This window comes from Morone saxatilis, unplaced genomic scaffold, assembly GCF_004916995.1.
Source record: "Morone saxatilis isolate NCDOM2014 unplaced genomic scaffold, NCSU_SB_2.0 Contig5, whole genome shotgun sequence".
Classification (NCBI taxonomy): Eukaryota; Metazoa; Chordata; class Actinopteri; family Moronidae; genus Morone; species Morone saxatilis.
In genome coordinates, this window is record NW_023340095.1 from 12,371,005 (window position 1) to 12,388,429 (window position 17,425).

The 17,425-nt window shown below is 37.7% G+C and overlaps 1 protein-coding gene across 1 annotated transcript; it reads right to left on the reverse strand.

The window, feature by feature from the left end:
* Positions 1 to 561: 561 nt before the first annotated feature.
* LOC118339415 (activin receptor type-1C) lies at positions 562 to 16,717 on the reverse strand. Its single transcript, XM_035677027.1, has 9 exons — positions 16,418 to 16,717; positions 11,581 to 11,811; positions 7,931 to 8,173; positions 7,534 to 7,764; positions 7,030 to 7,197; positions 5,980 to 6,136; positions 5,053 to 5,177; positions 4,640 to 4,770; positions 562 to 3,249 (listed from the first exon to the last, which is right to left on the reverse strand). The coding sequence occupies exons 1-9, from the start codon at positions 16,485 to 16,487 to the stop codon at positions 3,124 to 3,126; spliced, it is 1,482 nt and encodes a 493-aa protein (XP_035532920.1). The 5' UTR covers positions 16,488 to 16,717; the 3' UTR covers positions 562 to 3,123.
* Between the last annotated feature and the right edge of the window lie 708 nt (positions 16,718 to 17,425).

Consider the following 17,425-nt stretch of genomic DNA (forward strand, 5'->3'; position numbering starts at 1 on the left):
TAACTGTGTCTATGGACATAGTGTGTGGGCATGAGAGCGTTGTTTAAAGACAGACTTAAAAAAATGTGAGCCTATCAAGTAGTTAAAATTGCGAAAAAGCTAAACTTAATATAATTTTGTTACTTTATCCTTTGCTCACTAGTATGTGTCCATAAACCTACTATAAGTGACACCGAGTAACCTCTCTTGTCACAGTAAAATCTGTTTAAGCTTAACTTGCAGTACAATCTTCAGGCTCTGACTCATTTGCAGAGTGCTGATGGCCTCAGTCTAACGGCTTAATTTCCTCTGTCTAACGGACACATCATAAACACTGCACGCAGATAGAGCAGTAGAACAGAAAACAGAGATGACTCATGTCATTTAAGGTAAGTCTGTGATGGGGAAAATGAAAATGACCTGTTTCAGATACGATGCTCTGGGAAATTATTTCATGCAATGTGCACAGCTCTGCAAAATCCGTGCTTTCAGAACTACTAAGTGCCATGTAAGACATTTTATACACACACAAAAAAAAACACAGCATCTTCTTATTAAAACAAAGACATGAAAACAGGTGACTTCATGAAAAACATTTTATTGACCCACTGATATCACTTATTTCTATACAGAATAAATAGTGCAAGAGAAAAGATACAATGCAATGGCTTGAAATCTGATCAACAACACAAAACAGTTTCACATGAATCCAAAACATGAATCTAAATCAAAAGTAGGTCTTAGTTTATGAAAGCAGTATCACTTGTTAATATTTAGCAATTTCATATACAATATATAAAAAAAGACACCAGTCAGAAATTGCACATGGTGATCACTCCTCTTTGGAATGACTGATAAGTCTTTTATATGTTTAGCTATCAGTTTTTCTGTGTCACCTGTCTGATTCTTGGAGAAGCAGATATGACACAATAGACAAAATATAAGCTTGGCTCAGCATAGAATCAACATCAGATAAAAACAACTTTACACTACAACACGGGCAGAGCCAGACGATTTAATACTGTATTTCCTATCTGTAATATGCAACACATAAAGTCGAATGATTCCATTAGTCAACTAATCATTTCACAGAAACAAAATCATGAAGACTTGCAAATGAACTGATATTTGCCAAGAGAGTAACAGGCTACTGTACATAGCTTTTTTTCAAGAGGCAACACAGCTGATGCTTTATCATCCAGTAATCATGACACCTTCATAACAGTAGAACATGTATATGTGTCAACACTGATACTAAACAGCTACATGAACTGTGTAACTCACCGTAGCAACTAAAAACATGAACATTAACTGAGGAAGTAGAGCTAGACATGAATTAAAAGCCATGATGGATGGGAAACATGGTAAAGTTTTCTCTGAAGCACCGGTTTCACAAACACTGCAATGATTAATCAGATTCACACACAGGATCACTTCACATGATATGAAACACACATGCACACACAGGCACGCCTGCACACACGTGGGAACGCACAAGCACACATGGTGTACAGTTTAACCTGTGAGCACTTTCCCTAAGCCTGCTATAACAAGACCTTATTTTATAGACCTCATCGGACAGTGGCATTCGTGAGCATATGTGCACCCATCACCCAAACAGTGCTTTCCAAGTCAAATGTCTTCAGCTGATTTACAACAAAATAACAACGTAGACAATTAACATTATGAAATTGTCTGTTCTGTGTTTTGTCATTATCCTCTTGTTTTATATTTATTGACTTTTTTGGCTTCATCAAGATATTTATCAAGATCTCATCTTACGTTGTGTCTCAAATTATCTGGTATAATAAGAAACTTGGTGCAAAACAGCATCAGGCTTGTAAAATAAAAATGTGCTGTGTGTGGTTGTTAGATTTCCCTGTTAAAAAAAATTTGAGTGATTGTTAACAATACTGAAATTCAATTACAATTAAAATGAAATTATAAAATTAAAAAAGTTTGGACTTGTGCATTAGGGCAGCTAAGATTTCACAATTTCAATAACATGCTTCCAGTGTGAATAAATATATTCGAGAAATACAAAACATAACTTCATGTATGAGCTTTCGTTTGTCAACAAACTAGCATTCACCTGTCAGAGAGCAGCGCTTTTCAGTGACTGAAAGCTTTAAATGTGCAAAAGTTATAGAAAGAGTTTATATCTTCTTTTTATGTAAAGGACAAGACAAAAAAAGTATATAGCCACTGTAATGATCCCACAAGGCAAAAGTCAAGCTTTTGAATAACTTCTAAACAGTTTACTGTAATGATTATGGAATAACCCAAGACTCAACTCTTATTAGTTTTAGCTCGACTGACTTAAAGTCAGGGGATTATCAAAGTTATTAGGATTCATCCTCTGGGGGCCACGAATATCTGTGCCAAATGTTAGCGTGATCCATTCAGTATTTGTTTGGACCACCAGAATGAGCAACCAATGGACTGACTAATTGCCACTGTGGGAGCCACTGTGGTTAGTCAGAAATTAATCACACTTAAAACCCACTTGAATTTATATATATAGATCCACTTTCACTAGGAAAAGCACAGTTGTATTTCTGTTAATCGTTTCGTAACCTTTCCATGGAGCTTTCAACAAACCATGTATCTACAACAGTACTGTAATAACTATGCAAAAGCACTTCAAAAACTTTAAAGCTCAAATTATCAGGGACAAATTAAGTCAGTACCAGTTTGGGTGACTTATCCAGTATCCTTTGTGATTGTCAGTTAGCAGACTACCTACCCAGCAATACTGTGTTTGCTACAAGATATGGCACAAAAACATCACAATGTGCAACTTTAAGCTTTGGGCACTTCAATGTCTGAGGTAGCAAAAATAATCTGTATACATTATACATATTCTTATTTTATATGGCTCTTCCTTCAACTGTTTGGTTCAAATTGTTTTTATTAGGTGTCTATGTGCAAAGCAGCCACAGACACCTCCCTCTACAATACTTTGGCACCAAAAAAACAACCTGAACCTGCTCTCTGAGGATGAACAGTGTGGTTGCGTCCTGAAGAGGGCAGCCTCAGGCAGTTGGAGAGAACCGTTTCTCCCTGTTTGCTTCCAACAACTCTCAGTCCATCATGTTGCACCAGTGCCAGCACCAGTGCTGATCCGCAGGACAACAAATTAAACTAATCTTTGACGTCCTTGATGACGGACAGCTGAGACACCGTTTTCTTGACCCGCAAAGCGGTGAGTCGAGCAGCAGGGTTGGCGTACCAGCACTCTCTCATCAATTTCCCCATCACACGCAGAGCCTGGTGTATCAAAAAGGAGACAGTACTATTTATATAAAAGACAACAGTGCCAGCTTCTTACCTTGAATAACATAAATACCAAGAGCTTCAGTTATATGCACATTGATGCTCCCATTACTTGATTCTGTATAGATAAATTCACTATAGGTAAAGTTATTTGAATAACCTTTTATATGATGGCCAAAAATTAATAATGTCAGAATAACAGAAACAGTCTTAGCCCCACTATCCCTCTGTTAGGTATTGGTTCAAAGTGAAATGAGTTGAACCACATTTCACCAGTCTGGGACAAATGGACAAATGGGCCCCGTCCTGTCAATAAATCCTAGTCAGTATCCTAATGAAGGTGGAGCTAAGAAAAAGGTGTGTCATCCCTCCTGTGCTGGTGAGACTTGACATCTTTCCCCCAAAACATACCGAACCTTTGAAGGGACTTTCTGGTTTCATACAAAATGGGTGTTATTTTTGTAGTTTTTATCCGACATTCCTTTCTTTACTAATAAAATTTCATTAATTGCTGAGATCTGGGAGCACGGCAACATCGCTACAAAGTAGTCTCAGGGCAGTCGAACGATCAATCAAACAACTTCTATAAATTAGTCAAACTTATCTAAGGGTAGAAAGAAGGCTGTAAATTATAACCTGGACTTTCTGGTTAATATTTAATCTGCCTCATTTCAGGGTTCAGTATGCATTTATAGCTGTTCTGAAGGGCCACACTTTAATTAATAAAGAGCAACAAAACACAATAATCCTTCAAACCCAGTTTCAATCTCTACTTAAAGCCAGATCTCAGCAGTTACTTTGGCAAGTACAATGTTATTATAACTGATAGGAATGATACTACGAAATACTGGTGGAAATTACAAATCACTTTGCTGCAATTGTTTTGTTCAGTTAAGTTGTTGTCAATAACCATGTACATGTAGTTCATTTTCTAAACCAACTAATCTCAACATGTCTTCAGTTCAGAAGTTAGTCTGTTTCATTCAGTTCAACACAAACTAGATCTATAAAAGCACTGTTAATAATCTTAAAAGCTCAGTAGCCAATAAACTGCAGGTCTTTCAGTAAGCCTTTATCCATAAGTAACATAGTGAACAACTGAGCTGAAGACAGGGCTTTCAGTCACCAATGAGGGGAGCTCCAGTGCTACAAGCCACTAATTCACTCAGTTAAAATGACAATTCAGGGGAAGTCAGTTCAGTTTGCTGATCAAACATTTGTTTATACGTGTACTCTGCTGTAAAAAGAACACCTGTGTTGCAGTACACCAGATTTATCCTCTAAGGACCTGGCATGTTACGTCTGTTTTTGTTTTGTATCTGACTTTCACACACGTAGTAATAAGTTAGTTTCATAGTCAATGATATCAGTCTTATTGTCTCACCTCACAGCTTTGCCACTGGTTGGGGACGTTGGGTCTGAGTTTCTGCTCACACACCACTTTCCTCATGTCCTCGATGGTCGGATCAGAAGGCACCAGGTCATAATAAGGCAGCTGGAAATCTTCTTGAAGTCCTGGGAAAAGGACAAAGATGGAGATTTTGTTTATCATGCTTTTCATCCCACCCCCTCCCTAATGACACACAGGACTGAAGGTGTACAATGCAATAAAAAACATAAGAATATAAACGGCAGATGACTAATACTCTTGCAGTTTCATCAGTGACGTCGTATATGTACTATGAGTGCCACAGTGGAGTTTTGCTGATGACTTGTGCCATGACACATGTCCTTTAAATATTTCTATAAATATCAACAAACAAGTGGGAGTGTATATGTGTATGTAATTTAAAGTACCCCTAACAGAGCATCTTCGGGCCAGTTCCCAGAACACCAGGCCTAGCGAGTAGATATCCGCCCGCTTGAATGACTCAAAGCTGTGCATATTGATTGTCTCATCCAGGATTTCTGGAGCCATGTACCTGCAGAGGACAAAATGATTAAGGCCTAATGAAATACAAAAGTGAGTACTTCAAATTTCCTTAACTGATTTGTGAGTGGGTTGCTTGTTCCAATCTGAATTGAAAATCCTATAGCACCTTGAGAGAAAAACAAGTTCAGTTCATCACTCTGAACGTAAAGAGACTCAAACACTATATATATGGGAATTTAGGAATAAAACAAAACTGATAGCACTCATTTATGGATTTAGTTTGACAAAGATAACAGCTTGTTTGAGCTTTTGATAGTACTGCTTTATAAATAAATTCATGTTAATAAACCATCATAATAATAATAATCACTTTACTAGAAGAAAACATATGTGTTTGTAGTGACTCTGCATCAATCCTATTTGATTTCTAATACAAAATAATTTGAGGTTTCATGACTTTTGTTCAGCGTTTTCCTCAACAGACCTTCAACCACACTAATTATTTCATTACTGCACTGTGTGTACACACCCAGATAACAACACTCTGTCAACAAACAGCATATTATTTTAGGAATCATTAGCAGCACTGAATGTGTATGACACAGTGGAAACCCAGTGGATTATGGATTCTGCTTTTTCTTGTTGAAAACAGTGTCTAAGAAGCTGGTTCACTCCATGCTGCGAGCCAATTACAAGTATAGGTCCAAACATTTAAAATGTGTGGCTGATTATTATAAGTTGTAAACTCCATGCTAAAACTAGTACATCAAATAAATTGGACCAGCTTTAAAGTCACTGCAGTTTCATTTCATGTTAATATTTTGTGTGTGTTAATTGTGTGTTTAACCAACCTCTTTGTTCCCACTCTGTGGTTGGACGGTATGTCAATGGTGTTGGTGCTGGAGTCGTGCTTCACAGCCAAACCCAAATCTGCAATCACTGCTGTGCCGTTCTTCTTAACTAGGACATTTTTAGACTTTAGGTCTCTGTGAGCAATGGCAGGTTTCCCTAGAACCAAGAAAGCAATAAATAAGGTTTATACCAAACATGTCCTATATCAGTTGTTCCCAACTTTTTTGTGTCATTTAGTAAACTGACAACCCCCTGGCTAAGTGACTATTTTATGGATATTTCATAGTATATTCAAAACTGTACAATGAACCTAAATAATGAACTCAGTAACTGTAAGAAATTTGTGTAAAATGAGTGATTGGGATGAATTTTGAGCAGATAATTTCCTGTTTGGGGAACTTTTTATACAATCCTCTGTCTATATTATGTATTTTTTATCATTTTTAAACAATCATACAGACTTAATAGGTTTCTTTTCTGACAAATTCAGTGTTTTCTTGTCCCTTTCTTGTCCATTGTTCTCTTAGACAATGTACATTACATTTACTTTTCTTCACAGAAGTGAACCAAATGCTGAGATATAGGCCTACTGTGCATGTTTTAACATTTCCTAGCAAGCCTTAAAACCCCCCATGAAGCTTTGGCGGCCCCCCAGGTTGGGAACCACTGTCCTATATCACTGCAAATTGATTATTTTGGGGTTTAGGACAATTGGTTGGAAAAAACAAGACATGTAAAGACATAACTTTGGGATCTGGAAAACTGTGATTAACATTTCTTTTGACATTTTAGAGACTAAACGACAAATAAATCAATTTAAAGTAAAACAATCTTTAGTTGTAGCCCTAAATTACAGTCTAAATGTCTAAATTATCAATTGAAAAACTGTTTTAAGGGTACACAGGCCATCAGTGATGCAATCTGGTTTAAGACAGTTCTTTAGTATATGGTGGGTTTACTACCTACAAAGTAACAAAATAATTTGAATCCCACAATATAACGACAGTACCCAAGAATTCATGTTCTTCATTCATCTAACACAGCCTTACCCTGCGTTCCAATGATTTCCATGTGGAGATGTGCCAGGCCGCTGGCTATAGACAAAGCGAGGACGATCATGCCTTCCACAGAGAGTGTGTACCTGTTCAGGTAGTCATACAGGGAGCCATGCTCATGGTACTCTGACACCAACCAGAGCTGGGTCCACGAGCCATTATCTGCAGCACACAGCAAATAATACAGTCACATGTTGGTACATTTATAATAGGACTGCATGGTATGGTCAAGATGATGTGAAATGTGTTGGGGTCTGTACCAAACAAACAAGTTTTACTTAAATCTTAAGAACAAGATTTGTAGACCATGGCATCTCTGCTGAACTACAGTACTTCATTATAATGCTGTTTTGTCACACATTTTACATTTATCAAAAAATTGCATGATTGCAGTTTGCAATACTGCAGTTTGGATGATATTGCGATTAATTGTGCAGCCCTGCCTCATAACTGTAATGGGAACTTAATTAACTTGTCGAGTGTATCTGAATCTCACACCTTTGTTGTCAGCAGCAATGAACCCCAAAATGTTCTCATGTCTGAGCATGATTGTCTGATAAATCTCTGCTTCACGAAACCACGACCTCTCGTCCCTGGAGGAGAAGATCTTCACCGCCACATCCTCTCCTCGCCACTTTCCCCGCCATACCTCCCCAAATCGGCCCTTCCCAATGGTCTCCTGCAGGACAATGGTCCGAGCTATAGTGCGCTGGACCAGCAGTGGCAAACCTGCAAGACACAAAAAAATATTATTTCCGCCAGAAAACCATGTGCTGATATTGAATCATTCCACTTTTTCTTGCTTCACATTTATTAAGGTCTTGATGACCCAGAATGAATCAAACAGTCTGTGTCAGTATAGATCTGTTACACCGGTTGGCAGTGTTTCTCTTACCTGATCCAGAGCCTGAGGTGCTCATGTCATAGATCAGCTCTTTGAGACATTTATCCGGCGACATCAGCATCTGGTCATCCAGAGGCTCCTCTGGGTCCTGCTTATGTGCTCTGCTGTAGGCACAGCGGTGGCCCTGCACAACGAACACACCCAGCAGGATCCCCACACACAACAGGCAGGAGGGCACCAGAATCACCACAGCGAGCTGCAGCCTGCTCCAGCCGGGTTCTTCCAAAGGCCTCTCTGACAAAACACACACACAAATACAACATGACAAACGTGACAATGTCGCCAATATTGCCTGCATATCATTTGTTCCCCTATGATTCTTGCACCCTCTGGTGGTTATTGTTGATTATGGCATTAAGGGTGTTGTGTGAGTGTCAATTGAAATGATCTTCTCAAGTGGACAAGTGGATATATTATCAGTGTTGTTTAACTACTGCTGAAGTATGCTGATGTACTATAATTCAGAAAGAACATATTACTGACTTTAACACTCAGCAAAATTAAGTCATCATCCTGTTGACGAACGGAAATTTAGAGAGATGGAAATGGTACATTTGGCAGAAGCAAAGTCTGTCTGCAGTCTGCCCATAAATGTCATTAATCAAAAATAATGAAGAGACACAGCAGCAGAATCTTTTAGTGCTAATAAAGGTTTCTCCAGAAAGTAAAAATCTAAATGTATTTTGTTTTTCCTCCCTACTTCATTTACAATAAGTGGCATGCACTAATCAAAACAGGTGCACCATGAGACCTTGTAATAGATTGTGGGTTTGGCAAAACAATGTAACCTGGCATTTCTATCTCTGACCTTCATTTTGTCTGTGGGTGGAGAGAGGAGACCTGGACACAAACAAAAATAGCTAAGCTGGTGGGCGCTGTGATAATGTGAGATTTAGGGATATACCGACAAAATAACACACAGAGAACACTGTAATGGCTCTGCAAATGGTAGGTATGGGGAAATACAAAGACTTTTGTACTAAAAAAGAGAAGATACACACTTGTTTTGACAACTTACATCACTGTAGCCTCATATTAACTTGGCTGTGGCTGAACAGAAGATACTCTGTCTGTCTAACCATGAGACACACACCCAGGTCTGGTGGGCCTGCCTCGGCTCAGGGTGTCTTGTGATAAATGGCCAAAACATCCAGAGATGTCGAGGTACACAACTGAAGATGTGTCATAATGGTAGCAACATCATCTAGTGGTCATCTTCGAGAACAACCCCACTCAGCTGCAACACCCAGTCATACTACTCAATCTAAAACTTCAGGAATGATTGTGGTAACAAACAACTCTTTATACACATGGGCATGTGAGCACTGTAACATTACAGACCTAAACCTAATAAAGTAGTTCCATGTTTCTTTAGCCTTTTCATCCTCTCAAATCCCCAAAGCATTAAAATGTCCTCACCAGGAGTCATTGAAACATGCAACATCTGCAGATGGCTCAATGAGCAAAGCAACCCATCATGAACTAAACCCCAGTTTCCTAAGACATCTTTAGCCTTTTACCTAAATACATTTCCTGCCGTGTGTCCAACTGGAGCTCAGCAGATATGGACAAAACAAGACTCTCCTCTCCTCTGACCCAGTGGCAAAAGGCCTTCCAAAAACTGAAACTGTTCTTTGACTTTAGGTGACTCTGCATGGGTCAATGAGGTCCTTTCAGCAGCAATTTCTTCTTTAAAACTGCTTGTTTAGTTGGCAAATGTTTGGAAATTAGGGATAGAAGAACACAGAGGCTGTCCATGGCAAGATGTTAAAGGATAACAAACCAAACTATAAATACAGCTACACAAAATCACTATAATTTCACCTTATAACTGTAAATGCATTCTATTATTTAGAGCTTTATAGAAGTCACAGCAAGGGCACTGATGAACAATAAGTCTTGATGTATACAAAATAAACAACACATTGGATGAGCTCACATGCTGATACTTAGAGCGGTGGAACAGATTGATTCTTGTGTCCTCATTCACAGTCAACACCATCACAGCCTGAGGGTGCTGCCCTGACCCATCTCATCAACAGTCTGCAGCACTTTTTACACTTTAAATCTCCCGTATCACCTCTACATTTTATGAAAGTGACCACTGACTGACTATTTTAGATGAATCAATCAATGGGGTTGGGAACACTTAATTTTCTTAGTTTTGCCCTTCGTTTGGTGTCAAAGATTAAGCATGGACTAATGTTTATTTAACTCTGAGAGTAAATATTGTCAGAAGCTTGAAAATTCAGTATGAGACACAGAGATCTAGTGCTTATACCGGTATGAAGCACCCCAATATATACAGCAGTGTTTCCCTTTTGTAGGCCTACAATTGATGCCAATCATGCATCCCCTGAATAGATTTGTTTTTATATTTGTTGTATTTACTATTTATACCTTTGCTATTAATCAGTTAGCTGACTGAAACAGATAACTGATCAGCAACAATTCTGATAATCGATTAATTAGAAAGAATTGTTTGTGTATATTTGTTGGTTGTCTTCGTCCTGTACGATAATAAACTGTATGTCTTTAGGTTTTGGACTGTTGGTCGAACAAAACAAAGCATTTTTAACTATTTTCTGATATTTTGTTTAATCCTTTAATTGAGGAAATAATTGGTATATTATTATATATAAAATAATAAAAGATTGGTGTTTGCGAGCACTGAAATAAATGTAATGAATGTAAATATGAATGTTTTACAGGTTCACAAACGAACTGTAATTCTGTCAAAGGGAATCCAATACACAATTTAAAGCCGGCCACTCAGAAACCTGCTGAACAAAGTCTCAAACTTAACAGCTAGAGAAAGATGTTTTTCTTAGGAGTGGAGAACAAAAACAGAGCTACAAGGTGAGCGAAAATTGGACTTCATCAAGTGGACAGAAACTCAACTCTGAACAGACCTTAATGTTTCTCCATGTCTAACACAATATGTCAAATGTGTGTGTTGTTCAGCCAGTTATTAAGTTCTGCCCCTAGCCTGCCAAAAAAAACCCTAATACATTGGATTAATGCAGCTTTAACAAATCTGGTTTGCATTCTTATAAATGGATATGTAAAATACAACCAATTAAAAAAATAATTTATGTATTTTACAGCATGTGTAACACAGCAAACCCACCATGAATCACCATGCTAACAGTAACTCTGACCAGTGTTTTCCACTTTGTGTTGTATATCCACAGGTGTACGTAATCCCCAACTTCCACCCAGCAGACCCATGAGAGGCTTTTAACTTGCAGTAGGACTACATGGCTGACAAAGTATTTATTTATAAATCAGGGGAGGGAGGGGGAGGATCGCTAACTGCCGTCCCACTACCTCTGCCAGATTTGTTATGTCACAGGATCTAGTAGGATCAGCATCCACCTCGTCTAGCCAGGGCCAGAATGAGTGGGAAATCCCACAGTGATTGGGCTTGTGTTGCTGTTGAATGAATACTGTAACTACTGAGCAATGTGACATTAACTGACTGAATCCGTCTTTCTTCTGTTTCATACCTTTTTGTTTCCTACTACAAGCTATAAAATATGTATCTGTATTGGTCTAAATTAGAACACATTCATTAAAATATGAACTACCACACGTAGAGGCAAGATTGCATCAGTTCAAAAGCACCGCAGTGGCTGTACCTGGGTGTAGGTGCATAGTCTCGTTGTTGCAGAAATCAGTGAAGCAGCAGTTCCTCTTGGAGACGTTTCGGGAGCTGTAGCAGAAGACCTGGCCCTTCATCTCAGAGGGCGACAGGCAGGACTTGACCGTCTCCTCCTTCCCGTCAATCAACATCACAGAGTTCCAGCAGGCGCCGTCTGCGGCCGTCTCACAGGTGTGGTTGGCACACAGCTGGCACACACACTTCAGACCTGAAACACATTGCATTACTCAAGGTGGTGAGATAACTATTTTATTTTCTTTACACAAACCTTCTGGACACCAGTTAGTTCACTCATTTGTAAAATGGCTGAAGGGGAAAACTGGACACTACTTGACAAACAGTTTAATTCACTAACTGTCACTGCCAGTGGCCTTTAACTCTTTAGACGCAGGATTCTGTTATTACGTAAGAAGGTCCATGCTCTTAAATGGCTGGAGGTGGAGGAACCAGAGTAATGCCTCTTAGTTTAACACCCAGATAATCTTATGTTCTACTTGGAGCTGCTGTCATGCTTTGTTTGATAAGACTGTGAGTGATTGATAAGCAAGGTTGCACTGCTTGCTCACCGGAAAAAACCTGGAAGTGTAAGAATATCATATGTTATACAATTAAACTATTCTTAATATATGCAGTTGATAAAATGTGAAACTGCAGAGAATAAGGTAAGTAAATTTCTCTACAATGACAATTCATATTTGTTGTAGTAAAATATTTATCATTAACTTTACTGACAAAATTGTAACTTCTTGATAATTTGAAGCATTTTTAAAATTTTGACCACTAAATATTAAGTAACAACCTTTAATAGGTGTTTATCAGTGTATATAAATGATAGTATGTCACTTCTTTACACAGGTTTGTTCTTGTCAGTTTCACATCAACAAAAGTGAGAATTGCTTTAGGTAATATAACTTTCTAAAGAAGCACATGTCTGGATACAGTTCATCCTTGACATCTGTTGAAAGGGACTATTGCTTTTTCTGACCCATCGTAAACCTCCTTGAATATTTCGATATGACTTCAATTTAAATTGATTTTGTGTTTGGTACCACTGAATGTGAAGTCCTCATGAGTAGTGACAGTTACGGAAGTACATGTTATTCATATTGCACACATCAAAGAGATATTGTGTGCGTATGTAGCCATACAGTTGAATGTACAAAAATAACAAGGATAAGAAATACAGGAAAAATAACCAAGACATAACATTACAAAATAAAGTCCTATGATGAAAAACCTTAACTCATTATAATCTGTGCTTTTCAAAGGTTTTTTAAGGTTTGAACTTGGGAAATATAGAAACATAATAAATCTTGCATTTTTGACCCCTTGAGGCCTTGAAGTGGAGCAATCTAAGCATTTACACTGCACATGTATTGCAATACTCTTTCCAAGAAGGGAAAAAAGCATTAATGAATCTTTTCCCGATCTTGATCAGACATTAAAACTACATTTCACAACTGCAAGCAACAACATCTGGACGCGTGCTTGAGATGAGGGTCAAGGTTCATGCTGTGAACACAACTGACTCCTATTTTTGTAACTGGGGTTTGAATTTAAATGTTTATGGTCCAATGCATAGATTCAGTCAGTGACCAAATGTATTTTTTAGAATGAGATTTAAAGATGTTTTGTCCTTCAGAGTTGCTAAGCAACTCAGTAAGGAGGGCAGGCTGTTAAGGTCACACAGCTTAGATATAGATAAAGATACAGTTGTGTGTTATCCCTGTGACAGTAAACAAAAAATGTGTTTAACACAAGCTAGGCTAATTATATAAGAAAGGCTAATTGAACAGGATGTGATCCCGGGCTGCACTGCAACAAAACTGTCCTATTGAACAGATGTGAAGATACATAATTGAGAGTCATAATTTAGATAAACCAACCAGTTTTGTAAATTACCACATTTGTTCTCAGAATATGAAAAAACAGGCTTTTTTTCCTTTAGTGATTTTGTTTTTTTTTTGTGACACGAAATAGATAATAAAAATCTAACTTTTTATAATTTTGCTCATCCCTGTTTATTAATGAAAAAGAAATACTAAGCTTCTATTTCAATTTTAAGTTTTGTATTTTATTTTTAATACCTGTTTCTGAAAATAAAGTTACCAAAAGATACACTGGTGATGTTGAAGTCATGCCGTGGTGCAGTTCATTTATAGCCTAACGTTTTATTTCTGGTGATTGCATTTACGCTTCAAGAATCCTAAAAGTTTTTCATTTTAGAAAATTATCTTTGGCTGTTTGTCGAAGGAACCACGGTGACGCTAACTTTCAGGTTGACCAACAACAATACATCATCCCTGCTGCACTCAGGGGTTGGGGGATGCCTGACTGAAATGTTACAAAAATGTATTTTCTTTTAGAGCATACCTTGAGAGTTGCTTGGCAACAACTCTCTCAAGGCCAATTATTATTATAAGAGGTTTGAAAATACTGTAGCTCTGTAACTGAAGTATAACAAGGTTGGTCTTTTTAAAACACATTTTAAAGCAGATTAATGACTGGTGTATGTATTTAACTACTTATTTAATCATGTATGATGGCAGGAAAGTAATATATTACAAATACATTTAATTTTTTCTCCATTGTTTACCATTATTAGAAACAAAAGGACTGGTTTGGCTAATAGGTGCTATAAAAGACCAAAACTGTGTGCAAAATATATGCTCCAAACATGTGCTCTCAAAATGTATCAATCAGTAAAATCACACACTGGGGTCTTAAAAAATGCTTGAAAAACTCCACAAACACATCAAAAAGAAAAATAACTGTCTTTTTCAACACAGTACATCAAACTTTACGTTTACCCCTTAATATCTTACCTGTTATTTATATCAGGTCATAGATTTTTAACCAAATCAGATCCTTTAGTCTAATATGACTAATATAAAAAAGTTGGGCAACTGTTGCCTCCACACAATTTCCTAATTTTTATATTTACACATCTCACAGCTTAATCTTTCTGCTTCAATTTTTAGAATATACAACAGCCGTACAACCTAAAGAGTCCCTTCACATGTGACTTCATATCGATTATTGATTCACCTCTGCATATTCTGACATAGTGAATGAGTGAGGGAAGACCAAGACCAACATTAATGAAAGTTAAGTAAATGCATTAGACGTCTAACGGCATCATGGAGAGAAAATGTTATGGAATCGGAGCTTTAAGACAACAATAACAATTTTACAATAAATGCAATACATTTTGAAATCTTTGCTTTTGTAGCTGTTTGTCCTTGAAGAACTCATTTGTGGACATGGTTTTGTAGATGGAGCAATTATCTCTTGAAAAATGTAACAAAAAAGTGGAATCCAATAAGTGACTGAGGAATTTGTTATTTGTTATATTTCCACACATCTTTGAACGTGTGCACATATTTTTTATCATTCTCCAACAACTTCAAACAGGTCTGGATAACTGTGCAGCTCCCCTCAATATGATACGAGTAATGTCCTAGGTACACAAAGTTAAACTTGAAAGCGTGACCAAAATACGTCACTAAGAGTCAATTAGAACTGAATTCCTTCTCTGAGATGCTACAAGAGGAGGAATGAGTTGTATGGATAAAGTATTTTGAACAACCTTTTAACTGATTATTCAGATCCAATTCTAATTAAGAGAAGTGTAGTGCTGAGAAGCTTGTACACTTTTCAACACACGTCTTTAGCAAGAATTGGTTGTTATGACAGTATTAGTGCCATACTAATACTATATAAAGAGATATACATATATAAATATACTTTATCTGAACTCTGTATCAAATGCAGCATTACAGCCTGAGGACCACCACTTAATAACTGATGATTATTTTCATTACGTATTAATCTGCTGATTATTTTCCTGATTAATCATTTGGTCTGTAAAATGTAAGAAAGTGGTGAAACCTACAAATCACACCTTCCTGAAGCCAAAGGTGACGTCTTCAAATTGTCTTTTTTGTGTGCCCAGCAGCCCAGAACCCAAAGATATTCAGTTTACTATCATATAAGGAAAAGCTGCCAATCTGCGTTTGAGCTGAAGCTGGAACCAGAGAATGATATTTTTTTCTGGATATGAAGTAATCCATTATCATACAATCACATACTGCAGCTTCATTTTCTGTCAGTAGCACTTTGAATTTAATCAAACAAATCAGATTTTCATTATTAAACAACTTTAACCTTAAAGTAAAAGTCTCTAGAAAAGACCATTCTGATCTCACTAAGATGTGAATAAAACATTTTAAGTTTTGCCCAAAACCATGACACCATCCTATAGCATGAGTATACTCACTGGGACTCACAATAATCTTCATATGCCTATTATAACTATTATAATAACTATTTTCTACCAAGCACTCTGTTTTCATTTTTAAGTTAACTTAGCACACATGGTCGATGAACACCTACTGCCCTCGGAGTGACCTAACATGGAAAAACAGGTTGTTTTAACATCAACACAGCCTAATAAGTAAGCCTAATAAATCCCAATATAATATTAATTATAGCCTATTTGTAATCTTTGAATTTCCAAAGTTGCATTAATAAACTTTCACTGGTATAAAATAATGTGTCCTTTAAAGTTAAAAGCAACTTCATTGATGGTGTTTGGTGACATAATTCTTGCAAACAGAGTTGAGAGCTTTCTGAGAACAGGCTACAATACAGGCGATTTAAAAAGTCAGCGGAACTAACACTGATCTTTATCCTAGTTAACCAACCATTCGTAACGTTAATAACTCTCACATAAAACCCTTAAAACAATGTCATTTATAAAAGGAGTGCATCAGGTCAACGCAATGCAAGCTGAGTGAATGTGTCTACTGTACCTGCAGTCAGCTGGGCGACAGACAGAACGATCAACGCCGCTTGAAAGCTCCGCTTCCCGGGACAAGTCATTGCCAGAGCAGCATCTGCTCCTTCTCCCCTTCACCGTTTTACACAGCTACACTACAGAAAAACACAACATTATTACACATTGCGGTAAAGTCCGTCGGCCAAGCACCCCGCACAAATGCCTCGCAGTAAATGCGGGTAGGAAACTGTAAAACGCAATGAGAGGTTTTGCTCCGCCTCTGTTGACTGGGATTAAGAGGATTAGTGCTGCAGACCTCTGATAAAGACATGTGAATGAGAGCCAGAGAGAAAGTGTGCTGCACATCCATTTAACTGCTGCAGGTCCAGTAAAACACCACCTCCTGTCTGCATAATGAATATGGAAATTTCTTCAAATCACGGAGGTGTCACTTAAGTGATTAGTGTGCAAGGAAACCAGGTCAAACGGTTCACATTATACTGAATAAATGAATGCAATCCAGAGTTCATATAAGGACACCGTGACCACTGAACTCCCAACACACAGGGTCCCAACGACAACATGAATATTAGTGATTGTTTTGGTGGAGATGCACAGACTCTTCCCAAGCTCCATGTGTACATACTTGTGGGCAAATAAACGGACTATTATAACATGCATTGGTTTCCATGAAACAGCTATGCATGGATTAACCTGTTTCGGGTCACTGGGGCAAAACATTTTTTGTTGTGCCCCTGCAGTCTATGTACCCCGTCTCCTTTGAGTAACCCATCAAGTACAGTGCACATGGGAGACTATACATGACAGCCTCATTATATGCCCAGTACTCCTATAATGCAAAACTACCTGCCCCAGGTTTTGTGTTGTTAATTAGCTTCACTAAACACAAGATCATTTAAAGAATGTGCACCATGTGAGCCCAGTATAAGCTAAACTAATGAAGGTCATACATCTAGATTGCCAGACAGGGAGGTAATAATGCAGGATCCACTTTTGTTGATACTGTACTTAGGAGGTGCAA